This window comes from Delphinapterus leucas, chromosome 6 (assembly GCF_059928025.1).
Source record: "Delphinapterus leucas isolate spDelLeu-1000000601 "Yukka" chromosome 6, BTC_Dleu_Yukka2, whole genome shotgun sequence".
NCBI lineage: Eukaryota > Metazoa > Chordata > Mammalia > Artiodactyla > Monodontidae > Delphinapterus > Delphinapterus leucas.
Window position 1 is genome coordinate 88,928,914 of NC_143134.1, and position 13,595 is coordinate 88,942,508.

General features: G+C 39.8%; 1 protein-coding gene across 5 annotated transcripts in view; it reads right to left on the reverse strand.

The window, feature by feature from the left end:
- Positions 1 to 7,757: 7,757 nt before the first annotated feature.
- RNF38 (ring finger protein 38) overlaps positions 7,758 to 13,595 on the reverse strand; it is a 123,714-nt gene continuing 117,876 nt past the window's right edge. For 4 of the 5 annotated variants that reach the window (XM_089913399.1, XM_089913398.1, XM_089913397.1 and 1 more), the window contains one exon: positions 7,758 to 11,165. In XM_089913399.1, coding sequence (XP_089769525.1) covers positions 10,967 to 11,165 — 199 coding nt within the window. In that variant the 3' untranslated portion in view covers positions 7,758 to 10,966. Of the gene's footprint in view, positions 11,166 to 12,587; positions 12,688 to 13,595 lie in introns of all 5 variants that reach the window. The other variant, XM_022600284.3, reaches the window with a different exon arrangement.

A 13,595-nucleotide genomic window follows, 5' to 3' on the forward strand; every position in this document is an offset into this window, starting at 1 on the left:
CCGGGAAGGATCATAACACTCCAGCCCCTGGGGGCAAGCAAGGCCCTCTCTGGAGAATCGGCCCTGCTGGACCCTAGGTGGTCAAAGAACTGATGGCATTTGTGTTTGGTGTCCAGGCCAGGGCTTGCTCCTGATCGGGGTCTACTAGTGAGTGAGGCCAGTATGAGGGGCGAGGCTCTCACCTGCCTGAGTCAATGTTGACCCGAACCAATTCACCCCACATGCGAATCCAGAAAGTGCGGTTCTCTCAGAACTGGGAGAGTCACTGACAGCTGGGGCAGCCTCTCCCTGGCATGTTTGAGTAAAGGAGTGTCTGTTTATCTTCCACTATTCAGAGCCACCAGGAGCCTGGCCCAGGTCAGCATGCTCTAGCTCATGAGGAAGGGAGGGTTGGTCCCCCACCTCTCGGCCAGCCCTAAGGAGACTCCCTCCTGAGGCCTCTGAAGTCAGCCTTGTCTTCTTAGCTGACACAATTGAACGCTTCCAAAACCCAATGGCCCAGGCTTCTCTCCAGAGCTCCAAACTTGGTCATCCAGTTGCCCATTGGACACCTGCCCTTCCGTGTGCACTTCACCAGAAGTGAAAGGCCAGGCCCCCATCCTTCACACTCTCGTCTCCCATCCTCACTTTTGTCAAAACTGCTCCTCGTGCAGATTCATCCCTTGGGTGATTGTTCCCACCAGCCACCTACCTAACCATTCAAGCTGGGGAGCCATTCTCCATTCCTTCACTCAGGAAACATTTCTTGAACCTTTACCCTGCGCCAGATTCTGTGCTAGGCCCTAGAGGTAAAGACATGCCTCAGTGCACACTCAAGATGCTCACAGGCAAAGACATGCCTCAGTGCACACTCAAGATGCTCACAGGCTAGCGAACAAACTCCACAAGTGCTGACAACACCCTGGGGAAGAGAAATGGCTCATCCCAGGCTGTTAAAGGAGTTAAAGCACCTGAGCTGACTTACAGTACCAGGAAAGTTCTTCTGGTGATACTTGAGTCATGCGAGGAGAGAGCAAGGGAGGAAGAGGCCTTCCGGGCAGAGGGGTCTGCTTGAGAAAATATAAAGAAAGAAAGAATACGATGTGTCTGGGGAACCTTCAGCAGATTGATACTGTTAGAGGGTAAGTTACAAGGAAAAGGGGTCTTGAGCATTGAGGCTGGGACCACAGTCAGCAGCAGACCGAAATGGGGCTTTTGTTGGAGAGGGGCTCCTGCTGTAAGCTTGGACTGTGTCCTGCAGGCAATGAGAGCCTTTTAAGGGTTTGAGGCTATGGGTGGGGATGGGGGTGAAGGCAGCCAGATTAATACTTTGAAGGACTCGTTTTGGAGGCTGTGGAGCGTCTGAATATGAGGGGGTGGGGTGCACAGCTGGAAGCAAGAGCTTGTAAAGGCAGATGATGGACCCTGAACTAGGGGGATGTGGAGGAAGGGGAGGAGACAAAGGGGAGACTGATTAGATGTCACAGAGGCACAAGATGGATGAGTCAGGGACGACTTCCCTGTTTCTCGCTGTGTTATTTGGGTGGGTGGTGGGGTCAGCAATGGAAACAGAGAACGCAGGAGGAGAAACAAGTTTGGGGGAAATCTGATGAGCTCACATTTGGATGCACTGAGTTTGAGTGCCTGTGGGCTGTTTGGAACGGGGAGGCGGAAGTTCAGGAGGAAATGTTCAGTAGGCAGAAACTCTGGAGAGAAGCTGGGACCGGAGATGTGAATCTCTGGGTCATGAGGACTGATCAGTTGAATCAGTAGGACAGGATGTGGTCACTCAAGAGAAAGGGTGCGGAATGAGAAAACCAGAGGGTGAGGGACGTGTCCTAGGGAGCCCTGATATTAAAGCTGCAGGCCAAAGAAACTCAGAGAGACAGGAGAGAGAAGAAACTCAAGAGAGAAACAGGAAGATGGGAGTGAGAAGAGGACCGTAACAGCCAAAGGCACTTGAAGAAAGGAGTCTTTTAGCTGTAGTGATCCTGTACTATTCGGGGAAACAGATTTTTTAAATGTATGCTTTCTGTAAATAAAAGGAACATTAAAACAGATTTTGGATGTTTATAACCACATCAGTCCTGACCTGTACATTAAGGCTTTTATTTGGAACCTGGTTTTGTACAACAGTGCCCCCTGGTGTAGATGTCATGCTTAAATACTTACCTTTTATTAGCATGGAGGCAATATTCTGGAAATATTGTTGCTGCTCTCACACTTTCTGTTTAACTTAAAAAGCAAATTCAAAACACAGATGTTTTGGGATGGGGAAGTTTAATTTGGGGAGCTTAAGTTTTATGTGATGCAACATTGGGGGTATTGATGTACCTGGTATGGCTCATTTAATATGACAAAAATTTGGAGTTCCCTGGCGGTGGTCCAGTAGTTAGGTGGGCCCTGGTTCAATCCCTGGTCGAGGAACTAAGATCCTGCAAGCCACGTGGCAAAAAAAAAAAAAAAAAAAAAAAAAAGATAAAAATTCATTTGTCCACGTGCATTGTATACCTGTGCTTCTACCAAAGGGTCACAGAGTGGGACCCACCATTTATTTTTAAAATAAAGTTCATAAAATGATATATACAGAAAACTGAACAAATCGTAAGCATAGATTACAATTAATTTCTCAAATAGAACCACTGTGCAAAGAAGCACATAGATTAACAAACAGAAAATTCCTAACAGCCCAGATGCCCCTTGTGCCCTCTGCTCCTTTCAGTCACTACCACTGCTGCCAAGGATAACCACTGTCAGGCCTTCTCATGGCATAGACCCATTTTGCTTGACTTTGAAATTTCAATAATTGGAATGATCAGTATGTATTCTTTTGTGTCTTATTCAATATATTCGTTGAGATTCATCCATGTTGCTCTGTGTATTTGTACTTTATTCTCTCTGCTGTTTTAAAAACCATTGCAAAAATCAACCATAATTTATCAATTCAGTAGTTGGTAAAAATTTGGGTTGTTTCCAGTTTGGGGCTATTAGAGTCTGCTGTGAACATTCTTGTACGTACTTTTTGTGTATGCATTTCTGTTTGGTGTATACCTAGGAGAGAAATTACTGGGTTATAGGATATGCTTAGCTTTAGTAGATACTATCAAGCAGTTTTCTAACTCAGTTGTCCCAACTTATATTCTCATCAACAGTGTATGATTACACTGGTATTGTTAATCTTCTTAATTATAGACATTCTGATGGGTATTGTGTTGTGTTTTTGAAAAACAGCTTTATTGAGATATAAGTCACATACAGTTCACCCATTTAAAGTGTACAATTCAATGGCTTTCAATATATTCACAGAATTGTGCACCCATCACAATTTCAGAATACTTTCATTACCCCAAGAAGAAACCCATACTCCTTGGCTGTCACCCCCAACCCTCCTAAGTCAGCCTAGTCAACTGCTAATCTACTTTCTGTGTCTACAGATTTGCCTTTAACATTTCACATAAATGGAATCATACCATATGTGGCCTTTCATCTGGCTTCTTTCACTTACCATAATGTTTTCAAGGTTCAACAGATTTTGATTCAACAAAGGAACCCTCATGGATCAAATCGTACACCTGGGACATAGAATGCAGGCTTGTTCCTATTTATTCACTCCCCTTTTAAAAAAAATTGCTAATTGTTCACTTACCTGATGGTACATTTCATATTGAACTCTCACAGTTAATTTCATGGATATACTAGGAAGCTGTGCTACTCTGAATCAATCTGTGAGAGCATGACTGAGGTTTATCTTTGGCTGCAAGAATGAACTGAAGATAAAGGAAGGAGCCCCTTCAACACTTTCCAAGTCAAAATTATTTTGGTCATGCTTTACAAGAAATTCTGGGGGACTTCCCTGGTGGTGCAGTGGTTAAGAATCTGCCTGCCAATGCAGGGGACACAGGTTCGAACCCTGGTCCAGGAAAATCCCACATGCCGCGGAGCAACTAAGCCCGTGCACCACAACTACTGAGCCTGTGCTCTAGAGCCCTCGAGCTGCAACTACTGAGCCCACCTGCCACAACTATTGAAGCCCACGCGCCTAGGGCCCGTGCTCTGCAACAAGAGAAGCCACCACAGTGAGAAGCCCACGCACCACCAACGAAGAGTAGTCCCTGCCCACCGCAACTAGAGAAAGCCCATGCGCAGCAACGAAGACCCAACACAGCCAATAATAAAATAATAAATTGTAAAAAAAAGAAAAGAAATTCTGGAATTTTGAGTTCATTGAAACAGATTCAAAAAATTTACTGAGATGGGACAAACCTGGCTTTCCCTTGGAGGTACCCCTATAGCTGACTTCTATGTAGAGGTGTGGGGACTTCCATTCAGTTGAAGACACACAGAGATGCAGGGGAGACGTGAAGACCCACGTATAGACAGGCAGAGACTGGAGTTTCGTGTCTACAGGCCAAAGAACTCGAAGGAGAAAGAAGCACTGAAGATTCTCACTCGGAGCCTCCAGGGTAAAACAAGGCTGCCAACACCGATTTTGAATCTCTGGCCCAAAAGCTGAGAGATTAAATTTGTTCTAAGTCACCAAATTTCTGGAAATTTGTTACCGCAGTCATAGAAAACTAAAACATTAAGACCTCCTGATTCTGAAGCTGCCTGGCCTAAGCTGGTGCTTAATAAAAACTTGTGTAGCATAGTCTGTTCATAGCAGACTCCTTAGGAAGGACTTGGATCTCTCCTTATTTTGTGGGAAACAGGAATTGACTGACCTTGCACTTTTTCCTTTCTGATTTGCTCCCCCAACGAAAATTTAGTAGCTTGGATTAGATAGAGGATCCAAGTTTCTTCTGGATATTGTGGAATTAGAGTAAATGCAATCTACGTTCCTCCTCACTGATATCAAAACTGGGGCATTCTGAGCCTGAATCGCCATAGATTGAGGTACATTTTTTTCTTGGCAAGGCTGGCTTTGTTTTGGTAATGGAGGCAAGGTTATTGTTCTCTGATTTAGCTGAAGTCCAGTATGAACATATCCAAAAGCAGACGGGGAGAAAAAGAACTAAAACATGTGGACACCATATTGCTTGCACTGACTACAGAAATGTCTATTATTACCAGGATTACGTTGGCACTGTCAGAAACCTACTTGGCACATGTTTGGAGAACTCTTCTTTATTAAAAGATAATAACTACCAAGAAGGCTGGATAATATAAAGCTTATTCTCATCTAAACCTGAAAGTACTGTGGTAGTGGGAAGAGGGAGGCTGCTTAAGTTTACTATTAAGGGAGGGCTGTGGGGAAGGGATTCTAACACTGAAAGGGAGGCTAAGAAGGCAGCTGGTAAACACCTTTACTGTATACCTGGTTGGGTACTGGCAGAGTGCTGGGTGTGGGCTGTAGGTCCTTCTATTAACCAGCCGCTATACTTTGTTTCCATGTGTAGACCAAGAACCAGAGGTTTGAAGGGAATGTGGGTTCCTTCCTCCTAATTCTCTCCCCCTTTGTAGTGAGAAAACATCCATACTGATTCTGCAGCATATTTCCAAAATATAAGATGACATTCAGTATCCCTTGCTGTCACTATGTTCATTTTTTTTCCTTCAAATCTTTCTTATTCCTACATCTCCTGCCAGTTTGGGAGGCAAGAGATAGCCACGTGAAAAAGGTTAAGAGCATGTGCACTGTATGTAAAGCAATCTCAGCTGGGATCCACCCCACCCTCTCCGTGTGGGTTGAAAGTTTCTTACTCTCTTCAGAATGCCCAATTTTCTGATTGGCAAGTTAATCTTTTAAATAGGTATGAATCCTGAAGGTGCTATAAGCAAATGTTTGATTTGGGAATTAACTGACAAACAAGGAACTTTGTTCTTGAATGTTAGCCAGGGAAGCTATATACGATGTTCACAGGAACTAAGTCTGGTTTTTACGTATTTATGTATTGAATATAGCAACGAGTTACATTCAACTCTACAAAGAGTAAAATATTTCTATCATACTGTAGTTTATAAAGGCATGCAATGAAAACATTAAGAAGCCTTGGGATATCAAGAGTAACCTTCAATTATTTGGAAACCAGATAACCTGGCATCTAGATCTGTCCTGTCCAACATGGTAGCCACCATCCACATGTGGCTATTTGAGCATTTGAAATGTAGCTAAATTGAGATGTATTGTAAATACAATTTATACACTGGATTAGAAGACGTGGTACGAGAAAATACAAAGTTATCTCAATAATCTTTTATACTGACTACATATTGAAATATTTTGGGTATGCTAGGTTGAATATATTTTTTATAAACTGTTTCTTTTTATTTTTTAACATAGCCACTAAAATTTTAAAAATTATGTATGTGGCTAATTACACTTCTATTGGACATCCTTGTCTATACAGTTCATTAGTCTGAAGCACACAGGAGACTTGAAACATTTGATACTGATCTGACCACAAACATTCAAAAGAATTTTATCCTGTGGTGCAAATCAGATCTTGTGATCTAGTAAAAGTTAACTGTAGCCAGTGATGTTTAGTTGGCACATTTGAGGATTAGTATTATCAAAATGTAGTTAGAATAAGACTAAAAAGACTTGTAAAGGGGGGAAATAAACTGGCAAAGATAAAGTCCTGATGAAGAGTAGTTTAAAGGGCCTCTATTTGTTGTTAGCAGAAAATCTGTGGAGTCCAGTGGCTTTCTAGGACAGCTCTCTTCCAGACAGTGGCTCAGGATCCAGGGATGCCATCAACATGGCAGAGGAAAAGAGAGCTAGCTTTTAAATGCTCCCCCATGGCCTAAGCTTATAGTCCTTTGGTCAAACCCAGCTGCACGGGCCTCGCTGCCTTATTGTAGGAAGGGGGATGGGAGAGAGTGCATAGGTACTGACTGGGCAGTAAATGCTTCTGCAGTAAGACAGTACAAGTTTTGAGTCATTCAAAGTCCAACAAAAACACTCACTCTTTCAAGTATGCTGGGAAAATGAGGGAAACAATCAGGACTTAGTCCCTTTTCTGAATGCTTCTGTCAAGGGAGGACTGGAGCCAGTCTGAGGGTATCACCTTAAGCCAAAGGACTGCTTCCTGAAAGAGTGAGAATTGGGATCTTAATTAGCCTCATATTTTTTTTTGCTATTTTACTTCTACTTTCAGCATATATATAGACTGCTTTACTTTCTTCCTTTTTTAGTCAAAGGAAAGCAATTACACAAACATGTATGGAAAATGATAAGCAGAGGCTCCTCTTTCCATATTATATTGACAAGTCAGACATAGCTAATGTGAACAAATCTGCCCAATTATCTTTTTTTTTTTGGTTTCCATAGTTTATTTTTTTAAACACCTTTATTGGAATATAATTGCTTTACAATGTGTGTTAGTTTCTGCTTTATAACAAAGTGAATCAGCTATACATATACATATATCCCTATATCTCCTCCCTCTTGCATCTCCCCCAATTATCTTTTGTACTCTTATTTCCTACATCTTATAGTTGACATACACAGAAAGAAATCTAGCTGCCCACTTATGTAACCTTAATGTTCAATAAGCTTATACACCATGTGTATGCCTACACTCAAGCTATGTTCTTGGCCTTTGTAAAGATATAAATATGTACCATATGAGTTACAATGCAAGTTGCTTTTATGTTTCTAAGTTGTTTATACACAAACACAGAAACAAAAATCTGAATTACTGCCTAAAAGTTAAATCTGGCTGCTAGTAGCTCAAGAGCTCTATCTTCCTGTGAGAATCCCTCTCTACACCCCGTCCCTCCAAACATACACAACCCCTACCCTTCCCTAACACAGTAACACCAAACACAACCGAATGTTTTAAGTGTACATCATACATTTATTACCAACAACCCTCTCAACTCCAAAATTGGGCACAGGGATTAAAAATAAAAATTCATTGCACTACTTAGTAAAGCATTACTAGTAACTTTCATAAAAAATGTACAAACTTTGTTAAAAATTTATCAAGCCTTCAAATGATTTGGTTACAGATATTTATAATACGTACATTTAAAACTATGTTAACTGATACAATGGAGTATGATTTGAGGAAATGACTCAGCAAATGATTCCAAAGATACACCCCTGTAAGCTTTCATAATCTGAAAGAAACAGCAAAATGAGGTAACCAAATGTACCAACAGGGGGAAAATAGCTTTCTAACAGGCCTAAAGATATCTGTGAAAAATATTCTCGTGAGTTGGTAGATCTCTTTCAAAATGTTATAAGAGGCCCAAATATAAGAATCTTAACAAATCACATTTCAGAGAGTGTATAAAATCTAAATATGCTTTCACGTTTTCCAGATTTTGCTCAAAAAAATTCAGGACAGAAAATCCTAATGAGATCTTGATACCTGGAGGACTTGTTTTTTGTTTTGTTCTGTTTGGGGAAGAGGGGGCGCTAAAAACAAACAAACAAAGATGGTATTTCATGCATAGAAAAACAGAAAAACACAGCAGAGTTAAGGTGGTAAAGCCAAAATTGTTTTAGGAGGAAAGAGGAAGAAGGCAACAAACCAACATCTGCCTGCTATCTGGTGCATCACCCAAGGTGTCAACAGCTGGGTATGAATCAACTGTTCTTTCTCTTCTGCTAGCCACAAAGTTGCTCACTGTGGCTAGTCTAGTCTAAGCTGGTTCAGAACACATGCACGTATGCTCCTAATATGCACTAACCACTTAATAAGCAAGTCTGCACACATCCTTAAGAGCCCCATGCAAAGAAGACATTCCCAAAGACAGACCAGTCACGAGAGTGCAACAATTCATTCAGGACTTTACCAAAACAGACCCTGCTGCCTCCTAAATTGCCAACAACCTCTCAAAATTTTAATGGAAAAGGGGTATTAAGAATTCGTCAGAGGGAGGGAGGAAAGAGCTACTTTTCCTAGTCATTAGTACAATGTGCCTTGTTAATTAGGTATCTATATAAATTAGAAAAAGTGCTTTACTTGCATGCTTCAATAAAATGAATACTGAGTGTAGTAGTGTTATGTTAGATCTGTACAGATATAAATTTTTTGCAGCTATATAAAAGTCTATGTATAAGATGGGCTTTTGCCATTTTAAACATGATTTCTTAATTAAAAAAAATAAAGATTAAACTATACGTGATTTGTAATGTAGCTGATTATTATGCCAATAATTTTGGTCTTTAACACACTTGATTCATCAGGAACAGGTGGAGGATATTCTAATGATTTAAAAGTAACGTGCATTTTACCACTGTTTAGATGTATTTCTGATGCACTGACAAATACAGGGGCAAACAGAAGGTACACAAAATCCTACTTGTATGACTAGATAGAGGCAACAGTGTCTGGAAAAGGGCAAAATTGTGCTTCTGTGTGAATTGACTTTACTGAACTCTAAGCTGTGATGAGCTTATAGAGTCTTCAAGGGAAGGCAAGTAGCACGGCAGTAACAAGTAGTTAACACTGAGTAGAAAACGGACACAGAGCCAACTGAAAGCTGAGTGAGGCTGGCAGCAAGTCATTACAGTCCCGACTGGAGTTATGCAGCTTGTGCTACTGCAAACAGAGCAAGGACATCAACTGCAGGAAGAGGCAATGTTGAGCACACTAGAAGAATGAGAGAGGAATCCAAACATTGCTGGAAAAATGATTTTAAACAATCTGAATTATGCTCAATGAACCTGTTAAAAAAACCCACACAGCTATGTATTATTTTCAGATCAACTAAATGAAGGTCAATTCCTGTTTTACAGCATTATTTTTTATACAAAAATCAAATCTTCATTTATACTGCAAGTATTCTGGACACCTGTTAAATTAATCTTTTTCTCATTCAAACAAAAATTAAAAAGAAAAGCACATCAGGTCTAACGAACTTGAGCTGTCACAGCACTTGATCTATCCTGGAAATGAGGATTTCAATGAGAAGCACATTTACTGAGGGGAAAAGAACTAGACAACTTTCAGAACTGGAGCTTGGCAGGACAGAAATATAGTTTTCTGAAAACAATTTAGTTGCCTATGGGAGCTTGAACAAAGAACATATCAGAAGTCAAGCTGAGTTAACAGATTTTGTTCTGGTGGAAGTAGAGGAGGTGAGACTTCATGGGACCAGTGGTATTCTTAGAAATATATTACTCAAATATCTTCAGAATAGACTACAAATCTAAACATTAAAAAAAAAAAAATCACAAGTACTTCCGGTAAGAAGCTTACTGGAAAGGTAAAGGGAAAACAAGAGAGTATCAACATTCAAATCATTGATTGAAATGCTAATATTGCTAATTGATGATGTATGATATTGCACCTTCTTTTTGGAAACAGCAAGTTGGAGATTTAAAAATTTCTTTTTCACAACAGAATGAAACTATCAGGTTCATGGAGTGAGAATCTGTTACACTTTTTTCCTTAAGTGACCCACTTGGGATCACCAACGAAGAGAAGGTGACAGCTGCCTGAAGCAAAGGAAGAAGGCTTTTCTCATTCCATTCATTGGGAGGGAAGGGGATGGAGTATTCAATGCTTATAATTGATGCACCCTTATCAATCAGTGTGCAACAGCAAACACAAGGGAAAAAACCAGTGTACAGTACTAGTGCTGTTTAAATAACACACCAGATTATACATTGCAGCATAATTAAAACTACACACACATTCTTGGTACATGCTGGTATACAGGATCTCATACACACTTGAGCTACCATGCCCTCACACAAGTAGTTTCACACATTCTCTCTCACACACACACAGATACATTTATCACCAACAGTCATACGCTGCATTCATTTCCACTCACAGTTTCTGAAGGCTCTATATAAGGTAGATTGCTATATCATCTGGAGCTACCACTTTTTATAAAAGCACATGCTAAAAGATCACGTCCACTGTAATCTTGCAGCAACACTCGGAATGATCACACGAAAACCAGGGAATGTTAGTGCACACACAAAATTAAGCTAAAGAAAAAGTCTTTGGAGTTCCAATCACACGGTTAGTATAACAATCCCATAATTGTGAAGACTAATTGTAAGCTTTTATAGTTGATTAAGTCACACAGTGCAAAGAAAGGTCCATTGACCCTTTTGGTAAAGGGAGGGCTGGAAGCCACACAGATTAAGTTCAATGGATAGTCCATATATACATGTGATGAGGAACACCCAAGTTAAATTTGTGCTCTTAAGTTGGTCATTCTGAATCCCGATGCACTTCTGAAGCATCAGCTCGGCAGATTGGGCAAGTACGATTTGCCTGAAACACAGAAGAGAAAACTTGTTTGAATTTTGACTTATACGGTGAAACATATTAAAAGCAATAGAATTATTTTTACTTTCCACATAGTTTTTACATTCTTTGTTTCTTTAAGAAGGTACAACGCAATCATTTAATCTTTTAAAATATACTCCACAAACCTCAAAAACAATAGCCTATGGATAATTTTTTAATAGGTCCGTTTCAACATACAGACCAAACTACCCATCACCAGTTTAGACAAATTTAATAACTGGCTTAAAACTCCATCTCAACAAATGGCACTACCATTGGCTGTGCTGCTAAAATCAGAAACATTAAGCAACACCTGCTCTCTTACGTTCTACGAAGCATTTTTCATCAAATACGCTCATTTTTACGTTATGACAGCTCTCAAATCAAGTACTCTTCTTTTCATCCAACTTCTACTGTTTCTTCTCCATCTGGCCCAGAACATCCTTATTTCGTCTCTCTGTCTCTCAGAAATTATCTCTATTCCATTCTCCAAACTGTGGCCGTGATCTTTCTAAAACATATCCTCTCACATGTTTTCAGGATCAAGTCCAAACTCCCGCACACTTCACAGTGACTTTGCAATAAGCCGGCTCCTGGTTTTACGTCTGAACCCCTCTCTTCTCTTGCCTCTCTCCCTCACACTCTAGCCATCAGCCACATGGAACCTGTGATTTCCTGGTCATTCTCTGTTCTCACATGTCAGGGCTATGCATATATAATAACCTCATTTTTCTAAAAAGTCTAGACTCTTTGCCTTCAAGATTCAGTTTGGACTAAACTGGGTACCCTTAATCTGTGCTCACACAGAGGACTGATTCTATTTTATTTTAACTCATCTGTCTTCCTCACCAACCGTGAAGCTATCTACGCCAGTATTATCATCTCCTACTCAGAATAATCTAAAACAAACCATTAAGTTTACTAAATTATTTTACTTCATCACATTTTTATCCTACTATTATAAAAAATAGAAAATAAGAAGTCCCTGAAATAATTTCACCCTGGCATACTATTAGAATTTGTGTCTTTGGACTCCCCCCGACCCATATACACAAAGGAGAAAATGGTCAGAATTATGTAAAAGCACTAGAGGTTTATTTTTCATGTAAATCTCTGACAAAGAACCTCCAGTGAGGTCCCCTCTAAACTCTTAGAAGGAAGTTAGGACATATTGATTATCAAGGACAGAAAACCCATTTTCAGGTTTTGCTCAATCACTCCCACGCTGATGACTGTAGTTCATTTCTACTGGTCTTTTCTCTTAATTTGCAGAAATCATACTGAAAGCTGTGTTTCAGTTTTGTCTCCTTAATCACCCTCCACCAAACCATGGACTTACTCTACATGAAACTATGATGCATAAGAAAGAAAATGCGATGTCATTCTCTTCAGATGCCATCATTTTACCTTAAGCCATTTGTCGACACACTTGGCATGGAACTCGTGGTTACAGGGTAAAACTCTAAGTAGCTGCCTTGACTCAAAATCACACATGCATACTACACACCTAAAATAAAGCAAAAAGATTGTTTAACCATAAAACCAAGTGGGGTTTCTATTTTGTTACAACTATCGAAGCCTACAAAACCAGTTACCATCTCACTTATCAAAATATTTAAATTTTAAAACAAAATAATCTATCAATACCTCGAAAAAAGCATGATATTAAGAAATTTAGTAGGAGTGCTTTGCTTTACTGAGTGAGAGATCATCAAGAAAATTTCTGGCTTAACATCCAAGACAACCTTAATACTGAAGATACTATTATATTCAACAAATGGGGTTGGAACAGCTGGATACCCATATGCAAAAGAATGAAGTTGGACCCCTACCTCACACAATATATGAAAATTAACTAAAAAATGAAAAGCCTAAATGTAAAAGCTAAAAACAATTAAACTTTTAGAAGGAAACACAGGAGTAAATCTTCATGACCTTGGAACAGGCAATGGTTTCTTAGAGATGGTATCAAAAGCACAAGAAACAACAACCAGAAAACACAGATAAACTGAACTTCATCCATTAAAAAAAAAAGTGCTTCTAAAGATGCCAATCTATAAAGTGAAAAGACAACTAACTCACAGAATGGAAGATATTTTTGAAAATCATAAATCTTATAAGGACTTATATGTATAATATGCAAATAACTTCTATAACTCAATAAAGACAACCCAATTAAAAAAAGGACAAAGAATGTGAATACACATTTCTCTAAAGATATATAAATGGCCAATAAGTATAGTAAAAGAGCTCAACATCACTAGCTATCTGGGAAATGGATATCAAAACCTCAGTGAGATACCACTTCACTCCCGCTAGGATGGCTAGAATCAAAAGACAGACAATAACAAGCGCTGGTGAGGATGCGGAGAAACTGAAAACTTCTATACACTGCTGGTGGGAATGTAAAATGGT